The 11,418-nt window shown below is 30.5% G+C and overlaps 1 protein-coding gene and 1 pseudogene across 1 annotated transcript; both read left to right on the forward strand.

Annotated features, from left to right (window-relative positions):
• The first annotated feature begins 1,415 nt into the window (after nt 1–1,415).
• LOC111042465 lies at nt 1,416–8,278 on the forward strand. Its single transcript, XM_022327093.1, has 3 exons — nt 1,416–2,066; nt 7,185–7,302; nt 8,136–8,278. Exons 1-2 carry the CDS (start codon nt 1,663–1,665, stop codon nt 7,297–7,299), a joined length of 519 nt encoding a protein of 172 aa, XP_022182785.1. The 5' UTR covers nt 1,416–1,662; the 3' UTR covers nt 7,300–7,302; nt 8,136–8,278.
• LOC111042463 lies at nt 7,630–10,034 on the forward strand (annotated as a pseudogene).
• The last annotated feature ends 1,384 nt before the right edge of the window (nt 10,035–11,418 follow it).

Raw genomic sequence — 11,418 nt, forward strand, 5'->3', positions numbered from 1 at the left:
GTTGGTCACCTCAGCTGTATATTATTATTTATTAGTTTATATTAATATTACAACGACACTAAATAAAAATTTCGGTATATTATCTATATATAAAGAAAAGTTACTTTAGCAATAGTCAACGCAGAGCCGAACCTATTTGAGTTATCGAATTGAAATTTTGAGGATGGATTAATATTTAATATTATAATGTCAAGTTCCACTAAGAATGAATTTTTCAAAATTTTGATTTTAAAGGGTTGAAATCGGCACAAATAAATTGTTTACGTACAAATTGTATATCTAAATACATATTTTACAATACGGCGTCAAATGCACAGGTGGATTGTCTACCTGATGAGCTGCAGTACATTGTCTGCGATCCGACGAAGTCGGATTGTTTATCTTGCTACCTAACTTGAATGTAATCGATTTTCACTTGAGGTGACTCAATTGATAGACATTCAAACACGGATTTTAAATTTTGCATATGAAAAAGTACCGGACATACGACGTTGAACCGTATTATTCATTATTGGTATTATTCAATTGCCAATTTTCGTAGGTGATGTGAGATTTCTAGACACTGAAATTGAAATTTCAAATATTCCTGAGTTCGAAACTAGACGTCCAAGCCTTATTAAAAATCCTTATTACTTCCTCAATTTTTGTATTTTAAAAAATTTGGAGCACAATTTAGTATTCTAATTACTATATTTAGGTATTTTATTAATTAATTATAAAGAAAAAAATTACATCTAATATAGTATGTCATTAAAGAATAATAAACCAATGAAAAGTAATTTTTTCCTTGTCTTTATTTTCCTGTAGTCGAGGCTTATTTCAGAATACCATATTTAGAGCATGATTGTAGAGGCTCAATTGTAGGAGGGTACTTATATCGTGTGTATATAATTATAAATATGAAAATAATAACTGCGTAGTATATATAGTGGGTGGAGGGTATTCCAACATTACGATCAAAGCATTCAGTTTTCATTTTTATTCGTAAATTATTCGGTATAGCCAACAGGCTACAGACAATTTTATACGTTTATTACTGCCCGTTGGCAGCAGTGCACCATTTCGTCGACCAAAAACGGCTGTGTTCTCTCAGGGTACTATGCTGTAAACCGACTTCGCTAACAACCCACTATTCGTTCGGTGGCGAGATATCGTAGACCCGTCAAATAATTTCTCCAGTTACATATTATATTGTAATACATATGTGCGAAGCATGTCCATAAACCCAGGCAGCACTGTTTTTCTTTCTCTCTGTTGCTCTCTCGTTTCCGCTCCACGTCGCCGACCAACGCGAGTCTAACAGTTGGCACCAGTCCACACTACAATATTATGGTCACCACAACCTGCGCCATAGCCAAGCATTTATTTCACGCGCAACCGCGCAGGCACACGGCGGCGTTCATTGTTGACCCACTCTCGTTAGCTTCGTCCCGCTCCTCACTACGTCGTCACACAACGAACCGTACGAACAGCTAACGATTACTACATTTATGTTTTATTTAATAGTTCGATAATATTATACATAATAACTATTGTTAACTGCTCAGTGCTCAATCTTATGACTGTCTTGTATTGAACAGCATCGCCGCGGCGTTCACGTCTCTCTCAAAAAAAAAAAACCATGGGAAACACGTGCACTGCATCACTTTTACAACGACCGCCATGTTGGATGATCAGCAAATTGCTATCCCGGTGAACCGTACCGACGACTGCCATGCCGATCAGCCGCCAAAGGACGACGCCGCAGCCGCCACATGCCCAATACAGCCGCTGAAGGACGACGCGTCCTGCCCCATACCGCCGCCGACTAACGAAACCAAAATGTCGGATGTCGGATTGTTGGCAGAGAAAGATGACGCCTCTAGTTGCACACCGCCTCAAAACTATGATGCCATCTTCGCACCGGTGCCAAATACTGACGATGGTCGCACATTGCCGCCAAAGGAAGACGCTAGCTCCGCACCTCCACCGTTGGACGACATTGCACCCCCAGCCTGCCTATCACCGTTGCCTTTGGACGAAACAGTCCTCATTAAGGCCAACAACGTTCTTGAAAACGCTGACAGGTACGACGATGTTTAATAAAATATAATAATAATAATAATAATAAGTAATCATTTTTGGCGCGTAACGTATTCATGTTTATTATCGTTATTGTGTAATATGTTGGTAGTAGGATGTGATGGGTGATTCACGTCGGTGAATCAATTTTTGAATCGATTTAAATCGGAATGAATAAATCGGTGTCAAAAAATCGATTTAAATCGATTCTCATAATCATTTTTGATCACCAGATGCCGTGTGACTTTCTAGTTCTCGCTTCAATTAAAATCGATTTAAATCTACTAGTAGGTAAACACGCGTGTGCTCGGGATACAGCGATATGTTAGCGAAGTATACTACTGAGTTATACTATCGATAGTGATTCCCGATGTTTGGAATGAGCTGTGAGAATGGTCATAAAAGTATATTATGGAACTACCGTTGTGACTGTTGACTTCTTAAAGTTAGCCTATAATCTTAAGTTATATAACTTCTTTCACGGCTTTTCGTCCTAATCCCGGTCCTAATAGTTTCGCTTTTTCTTCCCAAAACTTTCGCAAACCTTTCAAAATTATCCCCTTTCGCCTCCTGTTTACCGCTCGCGACCCCTTTTCGGCGCCGTTCGCGCTCCTATCGCGTTACTCTTAATTTTTTACGGTCGATAGAGTCGGGTTTTCATTCGTTCGCCGCCCGTAGGGCCCGAAACTTCAATCGCAAAAATTGCCGCCGACGGTCGTCCGTCACTCTTATTTCTCGATTCGTTTTGTCTTTTCAATCGCCGCCCGTGCTCCGATCGCAATCTCAGAATTTTTAAGAGCCGCCAATATTCGGTTCGTTTGCGAATTCGGTCCGTAGCCTCCACGGTCGCGTTCACAAACGGAAGTCTGTACCTGTATATATATATATATATATACATGTATACATGTCGTTTTAATAATAAGTAAATTCAACAAATTATATAACATTACGTTGTGTTTATCATTTATTTACGATAATATATAACCTTATGATCGAATACCTTTTGGTCGAACCGTAGGTTTTATTTAGAGGTGGGTCGAACTTAAAAATATGGTCTCGAACCGTACTTTTATTCAACATCTAACCACACCGGCACCATATATTTATTATATCTCATTACCAAGCCAAACCCAAAATAAAATTTTGAATTAAATTGCAAATGGAAGCTTTATACTTATACTTTAGCTTTATACTATATACTCAGTGTTCACATAATAATATAGATAAAAGACTCTTGAACTATATTTCATAATACATTATATTGTGTCCATGTGTACTCCACATTAGTCCACCACATAAGTACACATTATGTACATATAAGTATAATTTTTAACAAGATGTATCAGAATTTGCAGTGTATTCGTATAATGTATGCTACTGATACCTATGTTGATGATCATGCCCTCGTGTATGACATTAATTATAGTTTAAGTATAATAATTTAATTAGATCTTTTATAAATTCCCCGTGATTGTTGAGTTGTTCTAAGTTATATTAAGTTGATAGGATAAAACGAGATTTCTACATAGTGTGAACTAGTTAGAAATTTGGTATCGTTTTCAGGTATGGCAGTTAAATGTATTATTGTATTTAATGACTAATAATAATAACAATAATTCACACAGCTAGATCGTATTAAACGCGGATCAATATGCATGTTTACATGTATCATAACTTAAGACTGGATATTTATGTTATACTAAATGAAAAAAAAAATATTTTTTTTACGATTTTTTAACCGAAGTTCTATTTAAATTGACCACTGACCAGTATTCAAAAATATCAAAATATGAGTATTTACTATAAATTTATAGTAATCAATATTAATAAAAAGTACCAAGATATAAAGGTTACAAACTAATTATTAGTTTATTGACTTACATTTGGTTTCTCTATGTATTTTATTTAGAAATCAGAAATTTAGCACTCTAGCAGAGTGAGCTCTCCCAACTTGTTTTAACCAGAGTTCCATTTTTTCTAAACGTATGTGAAAATTATATTGTCTGAATAGGTATATTATACAAAATACGTAACGAGGTGAAATACCATGTTTTTGGTAAACATTTATTAAATCAATTATATTACTCTAAACCTAGTGAAATAAATTTCTATCGTTGCAATACAAATGTATCATAGAATATAATTAGTAGGTAAATGATAAAAGTAATACTACATTCCCTTCTCTAGTTTTCCACTTAAAATCATTTTTTCGGAGCAATGATTTATCATAGAATTCTAAATAAACTTCTAACATAAACTTGATTTTTTAACAATTATTTTACTAGATTCATTTAAAGTCACTGCTACAAATTTCAGAGAAAAATCAAAAGATTTTGATGAGATAAGGTGACTGATTTCAATTGTGTTTGCAATTGAATATACAACTTTATCATTTTTCTATATATCTGTTAAATTAAATTTTTTACCAAAATTAACAAATTGCTATTTCACTCAAATCTTAAAAAATATCATCCACAGTATTATCAATGTTCCCTATAGTACTTTCAATGCTTTCAAAGTCACCCCTTCATAACTATTTTCTTCACTATTTTGCTATTCGACTTATACTCTGGTCGTGTTGCAGAGTTTCCATCAAATATTATTCCTGTGAATGTAAAACATGTGTCTCAATTTTAAGTATGGCTGAGCTTTCCTACTGGCTCACTATTTGTACTTTCAATATTGGTGTGCTAGTTGCCTCCCGTATAGAATTAAGCAGTTGTTTATAAACTGTACTAATATATAGGTACTTACCAATAAAAATATATAGATTAATGTATATATTATACATAATAATATAATATTATTGTATTATAATTATAAAAAACTAAGTTTACTGTAACAAATACTTAATTTAATATAATCAAGGATAATATTACATAATAATGATCAATATTTGTCTTATGGGTATTTAGATATTTTTCTATTTAATAATATCAAACATTGGGGTTTTGTTTTAAGTCTAAAAAGAACTAATAGAACTGAAGAACTTCATACTAAAATTATTGAGAATAATTTAATTATTCAACATACCTTATAGTTATTTATTAGTGTTATTTTTGATTTTATAATATACCTCCTATAAAGTATATTATAAAATCAATAATATTAGATATGCAGTACTATTCAAAAATATCAGTATATGGGTGTAACACTGTAACAGAAAGAACCGACTCATGCAATAATTTTGTTATTTTTAATTTAGAAACACTTGCACTAGATTTATTGAATACATTTTAGATTCTGAGTGATGAATGTATTGCTCTTATAATGATGTGTTTGGCTTTTGTCTGCAATACAGATTCTGTATACATAATAAATAGTCAAAATAATGCTTCAATTTTCAACTTCAATTACTTTCTAAAGGGAAAGTGAATTATTGCATTTGAGGGATCAAAATTTAAAATATCCTTTGTTTTGCTCTGTCAAAATGCTTGAAAATAAAATATAAGATTCCTAGTAAGTTGTTGTAAGTGAAAATTAAAAAAAATCCATAGTTATTTTTTAAATGCTTCTGAATTTCAAATTCTGATAGTTTTAAAATTATTTTGAGTTACAAATTCCTAAAAAATGTTCTCTTTTAATTCAAGATTTCTCATATGTTTGTCTACCTTTATTAAAAAAAAAAATGTCTTCTGGAAGTCAAATTAAATTTTGATGAGCATTTGAAGTTCCACTTTTTATAACATTGGACCTAACAATTTACCAATTTGTTGTAATTTAAGAACAAATTCTTGTAATTTACACCAAATATTTATTTTGTCATTTCCTGTACTTAATAACATTTTCAAAATATGTTGACTCGTTTTTGAGCTGTTAACTGAAATTTTCATTTTTCAATTTTTTTATTCATTTTTTTGTTCTGTTAATGTAAATAAAATTGTATTCATTGGTCAAAGAGTTTGAAAGTTTACGATAAGGTTCTTGATATATTGTCTCAACAGCAGTAAACAAATATTAGAAACACATAGGCTCAACTTTTTGTAAAGTTCAAATTTTGACTTTTAAATTGAAAATGTACAAATTATTTTGTTGTTTAAAATGTATTAAATGTTTAACTTTTATACCTAAAGATTGAAGATTAAAAACGAGGTTCCACGTAAGTAGGTTGTTATGTAACCAAAAAAATCTCAAAATATTATAAAGGCAGTTTTTTATAATTATTTTTATATTTAAATTTGGACAAAATCACTTATTAAATAACCAAAATAAAATTTGTTTTAATTTTAAGACATTATTTGTGGGTACCTACTTTAAACCTTTTGAGTAAGTTATTGTATACAAAAAAGACAGTATGCAAATAATATTAATTCAACCTACCATATACTGTAGTAATAATAACAATATAATATAATGCAATAATGTAAAATATCGTAGGTGGATAAACCGTCTCAACTCAGAATTGTTTTTAGTATAATACAATGATAGTGAATTATCAAATTCAAATTTAACAACTTCCATTAGAGTACTAACCTAGCAACCTACTGGAGCATTATCCACTTACCAGTTATTTCGTTTATATTTTTTGAAAAATTTTCTTTCAAAATAGCCACTTTGAAAATCAGATTATAAAACTGATGGTAAAAACATTTATATAAGTCAAGTAGCTTATATTTGAATATTTTTTTAAATATTAATTTTTTTTAAATTAATTTTAAACGTAACAACTTTTTTCTAAATATTATTTTTGGTAATTTCCTATCATGAGTATATTTCTTTAATTATTTATTATCCATGTCATTTCCCAAATTTTTTTCTGTAGCGTAGGTACATTTTATCTTTTGTCAGATCTTTCTGTTACCTTCATACACAATTATTATATTATTATTTATATACAATAATATATACTTAGTTAATAGTTATACATGTATACAAATGAAAATATAATTAAAAATAACATTGCAACTTATCAAAACACTTTTAATTCAAGCGATTAGCTTAAAGAAATTGTGCAGACAATTTATCAATGAGTATAATAAATAAAAAAATTGATTGTTTGCAATATATATATATTATATTTATGCGTCATGTAGCATATTGTTTTTAATAATAATTATTATTTTAAAACGTATACTTAAAATGTGAACATTGTGTTTCTAATCTGATAAATGTTTTTTTTTCAGATCGAAAATGCCTAAGCATACCAAAAAGTATATCAATAACTCATTTAAAAATATTACCATGCCACATTTAGTTTTTTTTGATAAGATTAACTCCAAAAGACTTATCAAATTTTAAATGGTGAGTTTATTTTATATTTATATATTATATATAAATAGGTACTAGTGATATCCTACACTACAAATACTAGTAATATTACGAACACTGAATTTCGTACCACGCCTAACTTTTTTTTTAAATTTACTGTATTCATAGAGCATTAAATTTGTTTTTATTTTAAACAAGACTTTTAAAATACATAATTTCGATAAAATGATAACGAATACTAAAAATAATATGTTCAATCCATCAAGAATTTTGTTATATTTTTTATCGTTTTTGCCAAATTCTGAATGATTTGAAATTTAAAATAGATCTTTACAATAGATCTGTAAAAAGATTCACAAAATGTTTACTTTGGTTAAAATTGATAGATTATACTATTTGAAAGCGCCCATTATAACAAACAATCTATCAGAATATATAAATATCCAGGTTACACTTTTTGTTCAATAATTGAAAGTTTAGTCGTATCATTTGTCTATTACAACATTTTTCACGGACCCCTATTAATTCTGAAAGTCATAATCTATATAGTATTGTAATGACAAACAGTAAACATTTTGATTAAACTATATATTAAATTGTACTACGGGCAGACCACGCACTACAGTACAGCCATTCGACTTATCTAATAAACAACTGATTTGATTGAATTTTAGGAAAATTCGTAATTCCACTACTGAGTTACACTTATATGTAATTTATACTTTCAATAGTATTTGTATAGAACTCTTTTATAAGCTATAGTTAAATAACAAATAATACATTTTTCAATACATGTACATTTTTAATAATTGTATGTTTAATATCTCAAAATACTTATTCAAGTTAATAATTTTAATTAATTTTAGTGGCTTACAGAAAAATAAGGTTGACACACCCAAAGAAGATGTTCATAAACTCAAAGAAGATGTAGTACATAGCAAGACGATAAAACATCTAATGACGATACATTGTCTAAAACTGATACAACAACTACAGTCGTTGAGCCTCCTAAAAAAAACCAGAAGTTGTGTACAGATAAAACAGATGTTAATTGTAGCTCCCCAAAAGGGGTAAGTAACCCCTTTTATAGTTTCAAGTTTTGTTGTAGGAAATATAAAAAAATAAGTTGTTTCCAAATGGTTTGGTTGTGGTTTAAACGTTACATGTTCTGAGTACCGTTTTACAGCTTGTTTAAAAGGTTGATGAATTTTCCTTACAAATTTCTTAAATGTTTTCATATGGTTTTCGAAATGAAAACAACTGCTTTCATTACCAGTCACTCTCAACACACATCTCAAGACTGACGACTTTACTACGTCATTAAATAATTAAAGTGGTATAGATCAGCGGTTCCCAACCGTATTAGTTGTGCAGACCACCAATTTTGTAAAAAAAATCTCTGAAGCCCTCTTATATACGTAAGCACACATATATATATACATATACATACGGCAGTTATAATAATAATATAATAATAATATAATAATATACTATGGTTCACGGCCCAGCACCAAGCTGCTAGAGGCCCACAAGTGGGCCGCGGCCCATGGGTTGAGAACCACTGGTATAGATAGCCGTGTCCTGCACAGCGCTCACCACATAAATGGTGTCAGGCGAGGGGTCATACTCAGCGCTCACCACAATCAGAACTCAAGTCTTCATTAGAACCCATTAAGGAAATTGCTTCGGCAAGTACTGAGGAGCACGTGGTAATTGATTGTAAAGTATCAACTGAATCAGCAAATTCTTTACCTATAAATGTAAAACCACTATTAAGGGTCATTCAATTAGGAAAACTAATGAATAAAGGTAAATACATAAATTGGATGAAAACGATAAGAAATCAATAAACCCTCCGTAAGCGGAATTGAATCGTTTCGTAATACCAAAGTAAAAAGTTTTAAGCAGCCTTTATATGGCAACAATCACAGAAGAAGAAACCGCGTCAAAACCGCAAAACTGTAAATTAAGTATTTTAGTAAATTCGTACAAGATACGGTTGTAACTATTGCAAATATAATCAACATTATTTAAATGTCAAACAAATATCATGAAGGACAAATAAATACATTTTCCAAGAAGAGATCTGAAGCAGAAAAACTTGAAGAACGTTGTGATTCGAATCAATTACAGGAAAGACACAAAAATGTCTTAGAAACAAAGTTGAATATATACGTCATATCATCGTTTGGGGAATCAGAATTTAATTCAGTTTTTCAATTATTTTTTTTAAATATGTTATTTGTATTTCGAGTTTTGGAGCAACCAAAATCAAGAAAAGTTAGCTTCTTCAAATATGTGGTACTTTTATTAAAGAATAGTTTGAAAAACAGTCAATATGTCTATCCTAAAATTGTTCTAATGTTCCGGTCAAAGACTTTTAAAAAAGACTGCATTAACTTCTATTGAAGATAGTCTTCTATTTTATTGAAGATTGTGAGGATACTGATCCCGGAGTCACTGACCGCATGACATTATTGTTTATGTCAACAGTATACAGCCTAGAATATTATCAAACTGTTATTGATGCTGTTATCAGGGATTCCAACGAAGACCTAGCATTATAAATCGATAGTGCCACTTTTCAATGTTGCAATGATTTAAAGTTTAAAGATCCTGCAGTTTCATCAACTGTACAACATTCAAATTACATAATACCTGTAACAGAGACTATTCGAAGTCCTATAAACTCTGATGATACAATTCAACAATGGTTTCCAGCCAATAATCCAGACGAATCCAGATGTTATTTGTCATTGTTTTAATAGTTTTAGTTTTTTAGTTTTATTGTTTATATTTTGAAGATCTAGACACCAAACCATTTGGAAATAACTTATTTTATTATATCTTATAACAAAATTGAAACTATGGTTACTGACCCCTTTTGTAGAGCTACAATTAACGAGTATAATTAACAGGGATATTAACATTTGAATGTACTTTATAGATACTTTAGTTACAATTTTATCGTCGTCCATGAAAACTGTTTGTTGGAAGCGTACGATTAAAATTAAAACCCGTACCAAAGGATCTACACATTCTAAGTTAGTGTCTAAAATTAATAATTTATGGCAACTAAATGGTTCATAATAATAATTAGATTAAATAAAACTTACTGGTAAGTTCCATCCGGATTATTGGCTGGGAAGCAGTGTTGAACTGTATCATCAGAGTTTATAGGACTTAGAATAGTCTCTGTTATTGGTATTATGTCATTAGTATGATAAACACTTGATAAAACTGCAAGATCTTTAAACTTCAAACCATTGCAACATTGAAAAGTGGCATTATCGATTAATAATGCTAGGTCTTCGTTGGAATCACTGGTTACAGCATCAATAACGGTTTGATAATGTTTTAGGCTATTTAGTGTTGACGTAAACAATTATGTCATGCGATCAGTGACTCCAGGGTCAGTATTCTCACAATCTTCAATAGACTAGAAGACTATCTTCAATAGAAGTTAATGCAGTCTTTTTTAAATGTCTTTGACCGAAACATTAGAAACATTTTAGGATAGACATATTGACTGTTTTTCAAACTATTCTTAAATTATAGTACCACATATTTGAAGAAGCTAACTTTTCAGGATTTTGGTTGCTCCAAAACTCAAAATACAAATAAAATACTTAAAAAAAAAATCGAAAAGCTGAATTCAATTCTGATGCTGCGAACGATGATATGACGTATATATATTCAACTTTGTTTCTAAGACATTTTTGTGTCTTTCATGTAATTGATTCGAATCACAACATTCTTTAAGTGTTTCTGCTTCGGATCGCTTCTTAGAAAATTTATTAATTCGTGCTTCGTGATATTTATTCGACATTGAATTACTGTTGAATATATTTGCAATAGTTACAACCGTATCTTGTACGAATTTACTAAAATACTTAATATACAGTTTTGTGGCTTGGAAGTGGTTTCTTCTTCTGTGATTGTTGCCATATAAAGGCTACTTAACCCTTTTTACTTTGATATTACGAAACGATTCAATTCCGCTTATGGAGGGTTTATTGAATTCTAACGTTTTCATCCAATTTATGTATTTACATTCATTCATAAGTTTTCCTAATTGAATGACCCTGAATAGTGGTTTTACATTTATAGCTAAAGAATTTGCTGATTCAGTTGATACTTTACAATCAA

The sequence above is a fragment of the Myzus persicae genome, unplaced genomic scaffold, assembly GCF_001856785.1.
Source record: "Myzus persicae strain clone G006 unplaced genomic scaffold, MPER_G0061.0, whole genome shotgun sequence".
NCBI lineage: Eukaryota > Metazoa > Arthropoda > Insecta > Hemiptera > Aphididae > Myzus > Myzus persicae.